Below are 18,802 nucleotides of genomic sequence, written 5' to 3'. Positions count from 1 at the left end.
GACATGCTCTCACCGACTTCTACAACTCTTCCATTTCCAATATCATGGATTTATTTTATGGCCCCACTCCAACAAAAAAATGCACCTGCAAAAATTTCCAAACCATGGTTCAATGGCAATCTAAACTCTGAACGGCGTAATCTAAGGGCCATTGAATGGTCCTGGAGAACCACCCCATCTGCTGACAATCTAAAAAACCTTAGAGCAGCAAGAAGTGCATATAACAAACAAATCAAGACAGCCAAGGCGGAGTACTTCAGAACCCAACTTAACCAAGCGGCGAATCGACCCAAAAAACTATTCGAACTGGTTAAACAACAATCGGTAGCAGCCCCTAACCAGTCAGCTTCTGACATCAGACCTCCCTCTTGTGTTGATTTGGCTGCCTTTTTTAACGGAGAAAACTAGGCTTATCAACACTGATCTGGAAGCCAGGAAGGCACTATTGCCACCCAACGAACCCGCACCCCTACTGGTTGTTCTTGACAATGCAACACCAATTAGCTGGGGTATCAAGAACAACGCTTCCTGGGACACCTTTACCCCCCTCAACGAAAATTATATCAAAAAGGTACTGCGGATTATCAACCCTTCTAATCACTTCAATGACCCGTTACCACCTAACATCTTCAAATTAGTTAAGGACAAAATCACCCCCTTCTGGACAAAGATAGTCAATGCTTCCTTGTCACAAGGTATGATCCCAGAATGCCTAAAAGAGACAAAGGTAACGCCTATATTAAAAAATGATGATATCAGAACAATGCTTGATCGAAATGAATCCTGCCTCCTTATCCTACCTAACTTTTTCCTCCGCATTTGCCACTGTCAATCATGACAACCTCCTATTCATTCTGGAGCATAGAATGGGCCTTTCAGGTCAGGTGCTGCATTGGTTTGCGTCCTTCCTGCAACACAGAACCCAAAGAGTTAAAGCGTACCACTCACTCTCCTAGCCATCCCCTGTCAGCATGGGGGTTCCCCAAGGATCCTCCTTATCTCCCATTCTCTTCAATCTGTTCCTGGAACCATAAGCTAACGTTCTAAATTCCTTGGACATTAGGTTCCATATGTATGCAGACGATACCCAACTCTATCTGAAAATCTCCTCTCCGGAGGACATCACTTCACTCAACTCTACCCTCCTGACTACCCAAAATATGTTGACTAAGAACCACTTCCTGCTAAACACCTCCAAAACAGAATTCCTCCTCATTTCTCCTCTGAAATATACTCCTAAAATCGACCTATGGATGAACAATCTAACCGCCTTCAACTGCTCCCCCCGCATCATCGATTCAGCTAAATCCCTAGGAATTACTCCGGACAAACATCTGAATATGAAGTCTCACATCAGCAACATGTGCAAGGGAACTAACCACCTTCTAAGAACACTCAGGAATCTGAAACCTTTCCTACCGCTAGCAGATTTCAAGCAAGGGGTCCAAGCGCTTGTCCTACCGAGACTTGACTACAGCAGTGCCACGCTACGTGGACTCCCTAAATACTCTTTGGCCCCCCTTAAGGCCTCTCTGAACGCAGCAGCCAGACTGATCATGGGTACCAAGCAGAATACACACATCTCTCCGGTTTTAAAATCACTGAATTGGCTACCCTACGAAGCTAGAATTAATCTAAAGATTGCCTGCCTTTCACACAAAACCCTCCACTTCAAAAGTCCTACCTACCTCGCACAAAAACTAGAACTATCTGGAGGAGGTAGATCGTCAAGGAGTGCCAATTCCCTCTTACTGAAACCATGGACCTTCCACAAAAAGAGAACTTGCCACCGAGCTTTCTCGGGATCTGCTCCTAAAATCTGGAACTCTCTTCCACCCGAAATTCGGAGGATCTCTTCCAAGACCGATTTCAAATTGGAAGCAAAAAAAATCCTCATGAAGAAGTTCTTATCTTTATAGGAGGGACAATATATATACCTTCTTGTACTTTCTTTTCCACCCGAAAGGCATCGGACATTGGATAGTATGATTCATCCCTGTATTTGATTATTATTTGGTAGTGTTTATTATTCCTGTACATGATTATTGTGTTTGCTCCCCTTAAATCATTATGTTACATCTTCTTGCCCATCCCGCGCTCGCCCACGTCTGTAAATGTTCCATTAGTTGTTTACCACTTGATTCAATGCTTAGTAGAAGCCCCATATAATTCATGTTTAGATTTTACTATAGTATTGACTTTTATTGATTCACGATCTGATTGTTACCTTTCCCTACAACTGTAAAGCGCTCTGATATCCTTCGGGATCTAGTCCGTGCTATATAAAACCTTATAAATAAATAAAATAAATAAATAAATTAACAAAATCCAACAATTAAATGACAAAATGCAGCCTGCACACAGCAGCGAGGGGTGACTTGTCTCAGGTACAGTTTTCCATTTTCTACAAATATTGTGTACTTAATGCCCAATTTTAAATGCACGCTATAATTGTTATTCTAATAATATTGCTGCTGACGAGTTATTCTTATATTTTGCATAGTTTCCCTCATGGTTGTGGTGACGTTCTTTATATATTAAAATGTTTGAATTAATATGAAATTAACACAAAAACACAGAAATGTTGTTTGGAGAGAACGTATGTGCATTCACATTTAGATTGACCATAACAATTGTAGGCCTGCATTTTAAAATAACTAACATTGTTTGTCATCTTGCTTTGTGACACATTAACTTTTTATTTCTGTGTGAAGATGGAGTCCTATTTATGGAAACTAAATAACTATTGGTGGTTGGGTATCCAGAATGCTGCACCACTACCTGTGTTTTTAAATGCACTAGAAACACAGCTAATTAATATTGAATCTCCAAATAATGCCCACCTCTGAGAACCAACCAACATTAATGGTCCTTAATATAACAACCTGTGAACACAGATACGAGAGACACATAAATGAGATATTCAAACAGTATCTTTGGGGTAGTCCGCAAGATAGCGAAATCACGATGACAGAGGCATTCGTTCTTTTTGTATTCTTAGTTTCTTTTATTCATTTCTCTGCACTACACATGCACATTTTGCAAAATGTGCATGTGGAGTGCCGAATAATGAATAAAAGAAACTAAGATTACAAAAAGAACGAATGCCTCTGTCATCGTGATTTTGCTGTCTTGCAGACTACCCAAAAGATACTGTTTGAATATCTCCATTTATGTGCCTCTCTTATCTGTGTTCATATCCTAATTATGGAACACTGTTCTATTGCTTTCTTTCCAATGATAATATTTGTTTTGTTTTCTCTGTGATAATCATGGAAGGTTTTAATCAATAGTGCATTCACGAGACACCTGCAGGGAACAGGCTGGTTTCTCTATCTCATCGTGCTACCGATACAATTAGTTCGAAGGACGCTGAGAGAAGCAGTATTGTGGAAGATCCTCCTGTGAACCTAACGAGTGCATAATTGTGTCATATCGTTTTAACTTGATTCGGCCATCTCATGAGTACTATATGTGTAGGTTCTTTAAATGTTAGAATTGAGTGATTCACATTACGTGCAGAGAGGATTACAGTTCAGACTGTGTTTCTGGGTCAGACTTAGCACAGTACAGTATAGAAGATCTAGAGTACTCCTTTACGAGAAACAGTGGTGTAGGAAGAGAGGTTGGGGGTGCAATCCGCCCCGGGCGGCACGACTTTTGGGGGCAGCTGCTGTCTTGGGTGGCAATCACCAGGATCCCCGCTCTACAATGCGGCCAAAGGGCTAGCTATGCCACTGATGAGAAAACTTCCTCTGTCATTTCCTTTGAAGCAACCCCACCCTCTTACTTATATAACTTTGATTTGATTTGAACTCCATATTAATTGCTGCATTCATATTTTGACTATTAATTGATATTAACTTACTTCATGATTTTTGCTTTTGGTAACCTATTAACTTTTAATAAAGCTTCATGGTTAGAAACTTACCCCCAGATGCATCAAGCATCCATTTTGCGATTCCTTATTAGCGAAAAATAAGGAATCGCTAATAAGGAATAGCACAATGCTATGCAAGAAGAAATTGCTTAAAAATTAGCGATTTCTTAAAATTCCTTAATTGCGACTCGCAATTTACTCGCAAATTGCGAGTCGCAATTAAGGAATACCTCCCCATTCATTCCTAAGGGCCTAGAGGCCCATAGGAATGAATGGGAAGACATTCTCAATTTGCTAATCGCAATTAGCGAATCGCAAATTGAGAATGCGATTTCAAGGGTGCAGGGGTGTCCAAAGGACACCCTGTTGCACCCCTGAAATTGATCTGTGCACATATGTTGCGCACACACATGCCCTTAGGGCATGTGTGCGCGCAACATGAAACTTTGAAAAATGCACTTTAGTGCATTTTTCAAAGTTTTTGCAAATTACCATGAAGTTCAACTTCATGGTAATTTGCGAGCCCTATTAGCGAAATCGCTATTTTTTCAACTTTAATGCATTGCATTTAAGGAATCTCAATTTGAGATTCCTTAAATGCAAGTAATCGCAAATTTGCGATTTCTTATTTTGCGATTTTTGCATTTGGGATGATGCATCCCAAATGCAAAAATACCGGTCGCAAAGGGGCAGATTCTGAGAATCTGCCCCTTTGCGAGTGGATTTTACCTTCATGAATCTATGCCTTAATCATCTGCCTTTTTCATGGAGCCTAATGTGCTTCACATTTATTGAATATAAAAAAAAAGACCAAAACAAAAACTCAATAAGGGCCTTGGAGATTTGAATTTTTAAATAATTACAGTGAAAAGTGGCAAGAAAAATGAAGCACCCAATGTAAGTCAATGGTCGCATTTGACCGGACCGAGGAGCAATATCAGCCGACCACAATGGAGACTAGGTGGGATACACAAAGTGGATTGGTCCCATGAAAGTTTGGAGGTGAAAAAGATTGAAAGGGGCGTGGACTTAATGGTGAAGTGAGCAGCCTCACTCGTATGAGGTCTCGCCACTAAACAGGCCCCGGAGACAGCTGTCCCAAATACCTCCACAATTGTTAGCCACGGTATCGAGGGGTGAACACTCCTGGAATTAGGAGAGAGCAGCAGTTTGGCTTTCTGGACAGCGGATGCGCCCTAACACTGTGAATACTTTACTGCAGCCGTGATTGAGAGGAGCAGGCAAAATGGCGGGCGGCCTGCTGTGAGCCCAGTGAGAGGACGGGGGCTTTTTTTGAGGGGCGCCCCAACCATGTGGTGGAGTCTACTGTTGTGTAGCGGTGGGGACAACCGCACGGCCTCCTTCATCCACTCCCCCCCTTCTGAGCACCATTATTCATGATACTGGGGGCCTGCATCACCTGCCCTGCGCAGAATACCCAAGATGGCGGCCAGTGCATAGCAATGGCACTTGGGAGGGCCAGTAGTCTCTGTGGGGGGTGCCGAGGGCCCCGAAACTCTGGGGATGTGGACTGAGCATGTGGGGACACAGTACTGTGGCTGGTTCTGGGTTGAAGAGGAGACACAGCGGGTGAGTTGCGGACATTTGAGCCTGAATTTTCTTGGAGGTGTTGGTATCCCCCACATGCAAGCTGCAGTTCCTAAAGGGTACACTGGGGGAATGTTGGGCAATCCACGTACTGCGAAGGAGGGAGCTCCAGCCACTCATGTGGCCTCAACAGTGGGTGAGAAAACGATGATGGGAGAAGGGAACGCTTCTCTAATGGCACACAAACGACCATCTTGGACCCTATAAGGGACACAAAGGTGTCATTGGAAACACAGATTGCCGCAATCGTGAATGAAGAGGTCCTCCTACATGAGGATCATAAAAAGCTGGTGGATCGAGTTAAGAAAATGGACAACCAACTGGGTACCACTATGTTGAATGCCAAAGTACTCACATTGAGGTGCTCCACAATGGAAAAGGAAGTAAAGACACTAGTTAGCTGACAAGAAGATGCATAGAGTAGACTCAGTAGCCAAAATGTGAGACTTGTAGGGGTTTGTTTGTGGAGGAATGGCTGGAAAAAAAATTCTGCATGGGCACCCATCCCAGTTCTACTTAGTGGAACAAGCGCTGCCTGTGGCGGGCGTGTGCCTAATCATAGCCTGAGTGGTGAGCTTCAGGGATAGAGATGTTATCCTGCAGGCGGCATGGAAACATGATCCTTAGATCATAGAAGTACATGAAGTCAACTAATACCCAGACTCAAAGTTTGTCTTCGATTCTTAAAAAAGAACAATTGTCTATCAATTGTTCCTTATACAGACATGCGTTCAGTCTATGGATCCTCTACAATGTGTTGCAAGATGATAGAGATTAAACCACTATGAGGTATTGGCAGGACCGTTTCCTTTGAATGTACCCAGTTGTCTTGAGCCGTGTTTGGCCATTAAAGATACGTCCACACGGTTGCGGCATCTGACGGGATTTGCCAAATCACATTTAAAGAAAACGGTCCTGCTGATACGGCATAGAGATTATAATCTTTATCGCATGTCTGTATAAGGAACAATTGATGGACAATATTTCTTTTTTAAGAATTGAAGACAAGTACATAATTGTCTAGAGGCCCTAAAGAAGCCCATTACTGGGTGAAATGAATTGGCTGCACGGAAATTATTTTCCTCAACCAGAAGATGTCTGAATAAAGAATCTCTTGATTCATCTGTTCGAGAGCTAATAGCAATTTCTTTTACTCAAGTTTTTATTTGAAGTTGCCTCTCTATTGTCGTTCCAAAAAACTTGTATTATTTATGGCTTAATATGGTGGCTAGCTTTTTGAGGTGGTAACAACTGATTTTTGTATTTAAACTGTTATAACACACATGATAGTGGACAAATGGGTTCCCTAACCACCATTACGTGTTCATATACTGGATGGCTGCCACTACCTCCGCCATGAAGGAATAACAAGTGTTCTGCTGCCTTGCCGACTGAGGAACAAATGAAGGTGGCACAGGTGAAACAGAGCTCGAACTCGAAAACTTTAGTGAGGTTCTCAGGAACAAAAGATGGAGGGGGTTAGTTTCTGAGGGCGAAGGAAGTGTGTCACAGTGGACTGAGACAGAGCCAGACACAGAAGAGAAGTGGATCCCGAAGATCACACTAATGGCTACTGAGAACCTGGGGTAGGGAGTACATGTAGCCACTGACTGTTGCTTGAAGCTACCTATGGTCGTACAGTTACAATGTACTTTGGGCCCTGACAGCGTCAGGGAGGGCCGGAGTTCATAAAGAACACTGAGACTGTTTGGATAGAAGCATAGAACTTTGGACTACTATACACATATAGCATCAGGTTGCGCTGAGGCAATGGAAGTTAGGACTGTTATGTTCTTTATGTTACTTTGGGGCCAAAAATGCCATGATTTGGGGGGAGGTTCAGTTTCAGGATCTCAACACAGTTAGGTAGGGTGGGGGTAGTTACTGCAATAGTTTGTAGTACATTAGGGCACAGGGGGAAATACTGAGCACATGCATTATTGAGTGGGGAGTAAGAGAAGGGGAGAGGACACCCAACCACCATGACAAGGTAGTAGCTATTGACGTTGTTAACATGGAAAGTCAATGATTAGGGTATAAGGTTAAAAGGGGTCTGGTCACAAATGCCTTTAGTAGGTATACAACTGACACTGTGTTCTTACAGGAGACACACCCCACAGGCACTCAACACTGTAGCCTAGGGAGGGGCATATATAAACTGCCTTGTTGTGTACATTACACTTCAGAATCAAGGGGGAGGTGTTGATTTTTCTCAGGAGCACATTGCAATTTAATGTGTCCTGCACATGGGTGGAGTATGGGAGTGACATGGCAATGATGGTGGACTGCTAGGGTGAGACCATGTTGTTGATAAATGTGTACCATTAAAGATAATGGGGTAGCCCAGTAACGCTCAGAACCTGAGTAGGTATGCTATGGTGCCCAAAGGGGGGAGGGAGGAGGTGATAGTGTGAGGATGGCGTGATGGAAAAATTGTGACAATAAAAACAAGAAATATCCAAGAATCTTTTCTACAATTGTGTTTTCATTTCATTACACATAGAATAATTCACTGTGCCGATATATACACAACAATGTCATACTCCAATGCAGCAATTACTGTCAAAAATGTGGGGAAGGAGTTGACTATACGGACGTTGTCGACGTTTCGACCCTCTGAATAGCGCAGGGTTGGTTGAGCCCTTGCCGTGGGGTCTTCTTCAGGACAGGGAAACGGGCAGGCAACCTGATAAATACGTATATATAAAGGATATTAATAATGAGATGGCGGAATGTATCCATTAATACAAAAACAGCATTTAAAATCACTATCGCACACATGGAAGAGCATACCGTTGTACTTGGCGCTCTATCTGATCTCTGCAATCGTCTTCCGAGTGGTTTGACGAACTGCAGTTTTGAAAGAAAGTAGAACGTGACTTAGACTGGAATGTATGTGCATAAGGCACTACAAAGGAATCACGGTAAATATGATCAATTCTCACCGTTAGGATAAGCAGTCCATAATTTGATAGAGATAGATAGTAGAGAGTTGGAGAGCGCCCCTGCCACGCGTTGGGCGCCATGGCGCCTGACCTTGTCCTAAAAAAGGATTTTGTTGATGTTGCTGGTATCCGTAGTCGGGGTAATTCTGATAATTGCTCGGACCCGCCTGGTCTTGATCGCCTTCAGAGCTGTAGGAGGAGTCCGAGAAGGTCTGATAATTCCGTCTTCCTCTGTATGTTCCTCGTCCTCTGTTGGTAAATCGTCCTTGTGCGTCTTGACGGAAGTAATCCTCGTTCAAGTACGGGTAAGTTTTTTTCTTATCGTATAGGCGAAGGTCTCTTGCCAGTTTTTCTAGTTTGCGATTTTGCGTTGTAACATCAAAGTCTTCTAGGGAAGCCTCAAGGTTGGTGAGAGTTTCCTTTGCACTTGCAAAATTGGCATCAGCGGCTATTTCTGATTTTAAAGTCTTGATTTCAGCGGTGATCAACTGAACTTGTTCCACAGCAGTCTCCATGCCCAGGACCATCCAATGACGGGAGCAGTTATTAGCAACGTGGCTGAATCCCTCTTTAAATTTTGGAACCTCTATGAATATAGCTGGCTCAATTTTGATTTGGAGTCCGACCGCGAGAGGATCCCGTTTTTTCACATCGCATCCATACCAATAATGTAACCATGGTTGCAATTTAGGCCATTGCCCCCCAACACCTAGTAAAGGTTTTCAGCCTAATCGGAATTTTATTATAATTGCCGATACATGTCTTTACCGAGTTCCACCACAGTCTGTCTTCGCGCTCCATTTGCAAGCGCGCGGGTCACGTGCTCCGTTTCCATGGTTATGTTACTAACCAGGAAATCTGCCACGTCTTGCCAGACGCCAGCGTTCCCCGTGGTCCGATTCAGTCGGCAATAGAGGTAAGCCTTAGCCGATTATGCTTCTAATGCCTCCATACTGCACTCGATCTTTTAATAGACATCCTCCGTCGATCAACGGCTGATTGTGTGCAATTTCCCTTCCCAGGTCAACCATCAAACCGAGGTTGCGCCTTACACCACACCGATCCAGTTGAACACATCGGTGAGTCCGTATGCCCGGTCAATCTTGTAATTAAATAATTTGTGGTACACGCAAGTGTCTAAGCCCGTCCTTACCCGTTTTTCAGATTTTTACTGACACAGAGGGGACGCACCATTACCCATTGATCTGATTGGGACGCCGGTAAGCGGAAGTCTCCCTTTCAAATTATCATTAACACCAACTGACTATATGTATAGTACCCAATATCCTAAAAACTTTCATATCGTCTTTTCAGAAATTAACTGTGTCACCGCCCCGCGGTCGGCCGCGCTCTCCAACTCTCTACTATCTATCTCTATCAAATTATGGACTGCTTATCCTAACGGTGAGAATTGATCATATTTACCGTGATTCCTTTGTAGTGCCTTATGCACATACATTCCAGTCTAAGTCACGTTCTACTTTCTTTCAAAACTGCAGTTCGTCAAACCACTCGGAAGACGATTGCAGAGATCAGATAGAGCGCCAAGTACAACGGTATGCTCTTCCATGCGTGCGATAGTGATTTTAAATGCTGTTTTTGTATTAATGGATACATTCCGCCATCTCATTATTAATATCCTTTATATATACGTATTTATCAGGTTGCCTGCCCGTTTCCCTGTCCTGAAGAATACCCCACGGCAAGGGCTCAACCAACCCTGCGCTATTCAGAGGGTCGAAACGTCGACAACGTCCGTATAGTCAACTCCTTCCCCACATTTTTGACAGTAATTGCTGCATTGGAGTATGACATTGTTGTGTATATATCGGCACAGTGAATTATTCTATGTGTAATGAAATGAAAACACAATTGTAGAAAAGATTCTTGGATATTTCTTGTTTTTATTGTCACAATTTTTCCATCACGCCATCCTCACACTATCACCTCCTCCCTCCCCCCTTTGGGCACCGTTCAACCTACTCTATGCATTAAAATGTTAATGTATTCGATACATTGCTCCTCATTGTGAATTAAAACAATGTCGAATTCATTTAGTATTGTCTAAATCTTCTTTAAAGTTATAAGTACATTTGTTCTCCCACTGAGACCCCTTCCTTTCAGTACTTCGAATACCCAGGTCTCAGTGACTTGTTATGGGTTAACCCTGTTCCAATACCCTAGGTATGCTAAGGGGCAGGAGAATGGATACTCTTATTACTCAGGTGTGGATGATAGGCAATCAAGGCTAGATTACTTCTTCACCCTGAATTGCACTCTGCATAGATTTGCTGAGACAGGGTATCTGGCTTGTGGTATCAGTGATCACCTGCCTCTGCTTGTGACCGTAACCACCGGCAAAAGTCGCATGGGGTATGGTAGATGGAGACCTGGCATCTGACGAATAAACAGGAGGTCAAAAGACTAGAAAAGGCAACTGCACTTTATTTTGAAGAAAATAAGGGCACAGTGCAGAGTCTAATCACATTGCGGGAAGCATATAAAGCCATGAACTAGGGCGTGTTTATTTACGGGGCGTGAAGGGATATCAGGGAAAGGTTCAGCAGAATGACCACACTCGAGGGGTAATTGGCACAGTTAGGGAGGGATTGCGTGGCATTCCCCATGCCTCGCTTGAAAGCAGTAATAGATGAGTAATGGGCAGAATACCAGTTGGTGGCAAAGTAGGAGGTTAAAACAGCATACCTAGCCAGATATACGCGCATATATGAAGCCAGAGATAGAGAATGTAAATTATTGGTGTGGATTGGTAGTAAGGAAAGTGAAGAAATGTTTGTTAGAGAGCTTCTGTCTGCATCGGGGGAAGTGGTGGGAGAAAGTGAGCGCATAGTGGAGGAGTTCATGAGGTATATGGAAACCTTTTATAGTGTGCCGTTATGAGGTCTGGAGGTGGAAATGCTGGCTTTCATAAATGACTGTCTGGTGTCATGTCTGACTACTACACAAATGAGAGAGTTAGAGGTGGGCGTTCCAATGGAAGAGGTGGTTCTGGCCATGAAACAGATGCAGACGGGGAAGGCTCCAGGCCCAAATGGGTTTCCTGTCGAGTTGTTTCATAGGCTACCCAGAGGTATGGTAGCCCCTCTTCATGTGGCGTTTGTGGAAGCATTTAAAACATGGGAACTGCCGGAAGATATAACAATGGCGACAGTCATTTTCATTCAGAAAGCAGAGAAACCCGGCAAGAGATGTGAATCCCATCACCCTATTTCTCTGCTCAATGCTGACATAAAAATCCTGGGTATTTGATAAACAATGGTTCACTGATGACAGTGAGTCTTATATATGGTATTATTAGAAATTCTATATTTTGCACAATTACATTTAGAGCCCAAAGGAAGCAATTTAGTTAGAAAGGCATGTATGGCGCGGGACAACATATAATGATTTTGATGCAATTGTTTTATTTATTGCAACATATCAACATGCTTTTTTCTTTTTTGGTAAGTTATAATGATCCAGTGCTCACAAAAAAAAGGTTATATAAAAGTGCTCTGGTGGGTGAAAAACAGTAAAACATGCATCTTTTAAAAGGACAAAATACTAAACTCCTTTTGTTAATTTTATGTAATGAAATAAGGAGTTAGGTAGTGCGATATATAAAATTAGCAAAAGGAGTTTAGTATTTTTATTGTTTGATGCAGGCCCTGGACCCACGAAATAAAATAGGGCAGTAGTCTAGTAAGACAAAGCAGAGCCCTTCAGTAACCAAACAGGGGATACACAAGAATTGTGAGCTGGGTCTTTTAAAGATGCAAAGGTTTTACATGTGGCCCAGACAGGCCTTTCATGGAGGATTTTTAAAGTGTTGTGCTATCATGAGCAGCCATCACCCTAAATATGCTGTTGAGATAATTCTTTCTATTCATTCGGGTCGTCCTCTCAATCAAAGTGGTCTGTTGTGTGACTACTGGAAGAGATTTCGCACATCATTATAGGCCGGGCAGCAACTGCAGACTAAGGGTAATTAGCACTTAGTGGCTCATGGCAAGTAAATATATCTTTTTTTGAAGTTATATTTCTTAACTAATTGAAAAAATATCTGACTTCACCCATTAACTGCATTTTAAAAAACAGGAACACTTCTTGAACCTTTTCTGTAGCTATTTTGTAGTGGAGAAATCAAAAATATTGAGTTAATCTGCTTTAGCAGTATTTCCTAAGGGAAAAGTGAAACCTAAAACTGTGAAAATTGCTTTTTGTGATGTATTCACTGTTGGTACATGCTAACAATAATTTCAGCATGTGACCTCTTCTAGGTAAAAGCACCGAAGACAGAGCTGTTCAAACAATCCTATGAACCTTTTGTACGACCCCTCCTATTTTGGGACAGAGTCTGCACCTTGTACAAATTCCCCCAAGGCTTGGAGGCTTGAATGTTGTTTACAAGCTACATTCCGTTGCCAGCTTAAATTGGGATGATTGGCTATGTGTTCAAACTCAGACCACGAGTGCTGTGAAGTGGCCTCGGCAACATGTTAGCAAGTACAAATGAAATAAATAATACAATTAGTACAGATGTGCCTGAACATATGATCGTTGTGCCTCAGCATGTGAAGTTTTGACTCATTAAATCTGGTAGAATTAGGCATTCAAAGCTGCTCCAGGCATGTAAAACACACATGCAATATCTAATAGGTGCTCCTTGGCCTATACCGGTTTTACTGATGTCCTACAACTGAGTTGCGCCACATATGGCATCACTACATAATAATTTGTTTAGGTGCGTAACTACTTCAATAGCATTACATCATGTGTGTTAATTTGTGACAATGGTCTTGTGTTACAACCTTCTGCAAATATATGTTGGTGAGGGTGGAAGGCAAAGGCTGTCTGATGTCACTTGCATTATTCCTAGCATTTTGGTGAATAGAGGGGCCTACAGAAACTAAAAGAAGTGTCAATATGCAAATCAATTTAAAGAAGGATGTGCAGAATTATTCTGCATGACCTTATGTGACTGCGAACAAGATCAACAGTTCATTAAATATAAAGATAAAACATTAAATCTTACACCGAGATATTCAGAAAATGTAAAGATGAAAAGGCATGTGCAAAATAGCAAGATTTGGCAGCTTAAATTAAAGCAAATATAGGAATAATCTGTGAATGATTCAGAACACCAAAAGAGCAAGCATTGCTGGGCTGGCATAGCAAATATCAGAGAAGCACAGTAACTAAGGATGTAGGAATGGGTTACTGTCTGAAAACAAGAAACAGAACAATCAAAGCATAACTTTAGTGAGAGACATGATGAAGAGACTTCGGCATGACTTAAGAGAAATCAAGAGCTAGCCGGATCAAAGGAAGAAAGGAAGAAGCAAGGATCATTATTACTTTGTGATCTTAGTATTATGGTACCTGAAGTTCAATCCAAGCAGGGGGTTCTCCACGGACTCCATTTGCCAAGGTGCGCCTCAGTCGGTCTGCACAAAATGCTGCGTATCCAGCTGGTGCCCCTCGGATGAAGTTCAACAAGTACTGAGAGGAAAAATCCAAAACAGTTCAAAACAAGAATGCGTGGTGCGTGTCTAGAGAGTATATAGAGGTGTATGCCCTTGTGTCTTGTTCATAGGTACATGTCTGGGAGTGTCAAAGCGTGATAGTTAGCTCACTGGCCTGCTTGTCATTTGGCCTCTATAGATGTGGATGAGAGTGCTTTGGGGAGGGGGGGGGCTGTGTGTGTGAGGGAGTGTGCGTGTGTGTATGCGTGTGTGTGTGCTTGGCTGTGTGTTTCTGGTGGTGGATGTTTGTGTAAGCATAACTGTCAGAAATGCGATATTGAGTGTGGGTTGATAACCACCCCAAGCCCTTACAAATTCATTGGTTGCAGCAGTTGTTCCACCTCTTAATGTACTGCTGCAGACTTAATTATTTAGGAAAAGGTGGAGCACAATTATTCATTTTTTTAAGTTAGACTTTTAGGAACGGACATGGCAGATTATCCTCAACTCGTCCATATCTTCTTAGAAGAAGAATTATGGAGGTGTGGTCAAGATGGTGGCATAGCTGCATGCTCCCTGCAGAAGCTCCCCATCCAGCTAAGAATGTACCAGCTTCTTTTCTGCCCTGACCCCCTGGATGGTGGAGCTGAAGATCCATTTTGGCCTTCGGGGTGACTCATGGTGAGGAGGCTTAAGTGGAGAGCGGTAGTGGGACCAGGCCTGTGTGACGCACCAGAGACCCAAGCTAAGACCTCGATCAGTGTAGCTGGGCAGGCAGCAACCTCTAAGGGAGCTACAGTGAAGAGGGTGGCTCGAGCACACACTAGGCGGCCTGTGAGGGTCCTACTTGAGATGCCAGCCCACGGGCCCCACTTGTGGAGCTAGGTGTATGGGTTGCCTTCTGCCTGATCGCAGAGGAAGCGCCAATCCATGGAGGTGTGAGACTCCACTGGGACTCACTTTTATGCCCTTTGATGCCCCCCACGCCTCTCCCAGCTGCTGAGATGGCACCAGATGAAAGAGGGAAGGGGAGGTGCTGGAGAGGAGGCCAAAGTGCAGGTGAGGGGTAAACATGAGCAGATCACTTTCTCGCCCATATTGTTCCCTTGCAGGTATGCCAGAGCCTAGCATCAGTGGAGCAGCCTGAAGACTCGTATGTTGTATGGTTGGAAATAACGCAGGTGGTTACAGGGCTCCACATCAGCCCTGCATTTGAGTTTTAGCACTATAGAGGGACCTACTCAACAGACTGGGCTAAGCAGTTGGCCAAGGTGAGGCCCGGTCTGGTATGTAGGAGTATGTCCAACAGATCTGCTTAAACAAACGCTGCCTTTGTTGAATGATGCTCTGTGGCACTGAATAATACTTAGCGCTTCTTTTCATGACTTCGGCATCAGGGGAGGTTAGGGTGCCCTTCCCAAAGACCAAAAGAAGAAATCCAGCTATGGCGGAACCTGGCATATTTGGACAAAGCCCAGTCCAGAATGGTTGACATGAGCAAAGACGTAGTGTACCCACCACCCACAACCGTGCCCTCAAAACCGAGCTGTGAGAAGACCTTCGCCAGAATCGTGAACAGACTATAGACGATCAGACTTGGGGTCTAAAATTCGGGAGCTGATGACAGACATTGATTCTGTCACCTAAAGAATGTTGGACACACAGGCTAAGGTGGAGGGTATTGAAGCTCGAAAGGGAGATGCTTCTTCACAGAAATCCAATCTGGAATAACAACTGAGAGTGGCCTTGGATAAATCAGAAGACATAAAAACCCATTCAAGAAGAAAGAATCTGAGACTCCACAGCCTTAGTGAGGATGCACTTGAAAATGAATGTTAGGACAGGCCTACTGTCAACGACGCTGGGGGATGTACACACAGAGGATGGTTTCGACAGGATCTATCGGGTAGGTTTAAGGAGAGTCTCTACACAAAACGTCCTTGTAATGACCTGGTTAAATAATTGCTCAGGACCTAATGAACCAAGGCCAGCAACAGATCCATACCTGCGCACCTAACCGGAGAGCTACTGGGCTCCACCCCAATACTATGGTTACCACATGTCACTGACCATGTCATGAATGATGTAATATGTGACATCATCAGCAGTGGATTGCGGGCGCGCAAAATATAGTTAGTACAACTAACTATATCGGAGGAATTCCAATGGTTTTGTACCAGTGAAATGTCCAGCTAGCTATAACACCCCTAAAACCTACGTTTTTTCAGTGAATTTCTAAGGTTTTTTAAATGCTAATTCCTAACAATTTAAAGCCTGAAACCTGTGGTTTTTCAGTGAATTTCAAAGGTTTTTAAAATGCTAATTCCTAACTATATCGGGCCTGAAACCTATGGTTTTTTCAGTGAATTTCGAAGGTTTTGTAAATGACAATTTTTAAATGTATTAATTGTTATATTATTTTTTTATACTGATTTACTACATTTTTTTAACTATTTATTTTTAGATATTTTATTTTTTAAATTACATTGTAATTACATTATACATTACATTACAAAATATTCTTTCTCAGAATGAATTATTTTAGTTTAAATACTTTGCAAATAGGCAATAGACTTTTAAGTACAGTAGTTACAGTTGTTGCAATGGGCAACACAATTTCAAACACAATGCAACATTGACCTCAATGTGTTTTTCTAGTTAAATGCAATTAGTTACTTTATGGATTACTTTTCTAACCACAGGACTAGATCCTAGATTCAGTCCTTGGACACCTCCTGTAAACGGTTGAGTAGAAGTGTTTTAGTTACAGTAGTGATTTTTAAGGAATCTTATTGTATTTTAAATGTTGACACTTAGGAAATGTTTTCACATAGAATCGCCAATGTTATCCTATGGGAGGAAATTCACTTAGCAGGTAAGTAGTGTTATCATCACTTTTTCTTACTCTTTCTTACTCAGTGGTGGATCCTGGATCCAGCACTGGTGCATCTCCTGTAAACAGTTGAAAGAATGCGTTTAAGTCATACAGACGATTTTTAGGGAATATTTTTAGTTTGTGAAAATAGACACTTCGAAACTTTTATGGTGAAAACCAGACAATGGATTTCCTATGAAAGGAAATACAAGTTACTGGTAAGTATGGTTAGAATTACTTTTCAGGGTCAGTGCTGGGCTAAAAGATGCAGCACTGGGTTCTCTCCTGATAACAGCCGAGTAAATCGTAATTTGTTGTTCGGCTGATTTTAGGTGAATATTTTAAAGTTCCAAAACGCAACACTTAGAAGAATTTCCAAGTGAAACCAGTCAATGTTAGCCTATGGAAGAAAATTCAAGTTACTGTAAGTACAGTTAGAATTACTTTTCAGGATCAGTAGTGGGCTGAAAGTTGCAGCACTGAGGTCTCTCCTGATAACAGGTGAGTAAATCGGAATTCGTAGTTCTGCTGATTTTAGAGGAATTTTTTAAAGTTCCAAAAGTCCACACTTAGAAGAATTTCCAAGTAAAACCACTCATTGTTACCCTATGGAAGAAAATTCACTTAGCAGGTAAGTAGTGTTATCATTACTTTTTCTTTCTCAGTGGTGGATCCTGGATCCAGCACTGGTGCATCTCCTGTAAACAGTTGAAAGAATGCGTTCAAGTCATACAGGCGAAAATGCACCACGGGGCGCTTTTGCACACTGATGAAGGAAGGAGCGTGGCCTGAGGTGACATGTCTGCAAACACGCCCTGTGGAGCATTTTACGTTGGAGAATTAATTCCTCCTCAATTCTGTGGGTCCCTGGGGGCCAACTAGCCCACCAGATACCTCCAGTATGCGCCAGGGGGCTGGGTTGCAGAGAGGTGTTCAGAGACCACGCCCCTTTTTACAGCACTCTGCAACGCAGCTCCGTGGCGCTTACTGAAGGTACCTAGTGGGCTAGTTGGCCCCCAGGGACCCCCAGGATTGACAAGGAATTAATTCCCCAACTTAAACCGCGCCACAGGGTGTGTTTGCACACATGTAAACTCAGGCCCCGCCCCCTCCCTTCACCGCTGTGCAAACGCGCCCCATGGCGCGTTTTAAGTTGGGGGATTAACTCCCCTTGAATCCTGAGGGTGCCTGGGGCACAACTAACCCACCAGCTACCTCTAGTAAGCGCCACAGAGCTGCATTACAGAGAGGTGTCAAAAGGGGCGTGCCCTCAGAACACCACTCTGCAACGCAGCCCCCTGGCGCATACTGGAGGTTCCTGGTGGGCTAGTTGACCCCCAGTATTCAAGGGGAATTCGTCCCCCCTCTGCAAACGTGCCAGGGGGCGCGTTTGCAGAGTGCTGCATGAAGGGGGCGTGGCCTCCGGCGCGATGCAGAATTTTTCTTTTTTTTCTTTTTAAGAAGGGGGCTGTGTAGCCCCCCTTCTTTTTCTATTTATTTTGCCCTGGGGACCCCATTCCCAGGGCTTGCCCCCTAATATATATATTTTTTAAATAAAAATATGGGGAGGGGGGGCTGCCTGGCTCCCCTCATGAGGCTTCTTTTAGCCCCGGGGACCCTATCCCCAGGGGCCCTGCCTCGTTTTAAAAAAATCATTTTTTGGGGCATGGGGCCGCGTGGCCCCTCTCCCGGGCCACTTCTATTTGCTGGCCCTCCTCGTTGGGGGCCGTGGGGGGGTCCTCAATCCCCCCCAGGCCCTGCCGGCTCCCTGCATTCTGCGGGAGCCGGCATTGCTTTTCTACATGGGGAGCAGCTAACATGCTGATCCCCATGTAGAAAAGCAATCAGCTTTGGTTTTCGGAAGAGAGAGCAGGTTTCCTGCTCTCTCTTCCAAAAACCAAAGCAGTTTGCTATGGTTCAGCAGTCTTCGTTATTCTCTCCTCGTTGTTCAGGTGAGTTGTGGTTCAATCATCGTGGTTTAGGATGTTTCCCGTCCACTGCCACCAGGATGAAGTTAGTTTCCAATGTC

The 18,802-nt window shown here is 43.3% G+C and overlaps 1 protein-coding gene across 1 annotated transcript in view; it reads right to left on the bottom strand.

The window, feature by feature from the left end:
* Positions 1 to 18,802, bottom strand: part of MYO7B (myosin VIIB) — a 1,196,498-nt gene that overhangs the window by 459,862 nt on the left and 717,834 nt on the right. Inside the window, exon 28 of the mRNA XM_078666047.1 lies at positions 13,816 to 13,935. Coding sequence (XP_078522173.1) covers positions 13,816 to 13,935 — 120 coding nt within the window. The remainder of the gene's footprint in view (positions 1 to 13,815; positions 13,936 to 18,802) is intronic.

Source organism: Lissotriton helveticus, chromosome 11, assembly GCF_964261635.1.
Source record: "Lissotriton helveticus chromosome 11, aLisHel1.1, whole genome shotgun sequence".
In the NCBI taxonomy this organism is placed as follows: domain Eukaryota; kingdom Metazoa; phylum Chordata; class Amphibia; order Caudata; family Salamandridae; genus Lissotriton; species Lissotriton helveticus.
The sequence above is the reverse complement of the archived record's forward strand: the minus strand, read 5'-3'. Positions and strand labels throughout refer to the sequence as shown.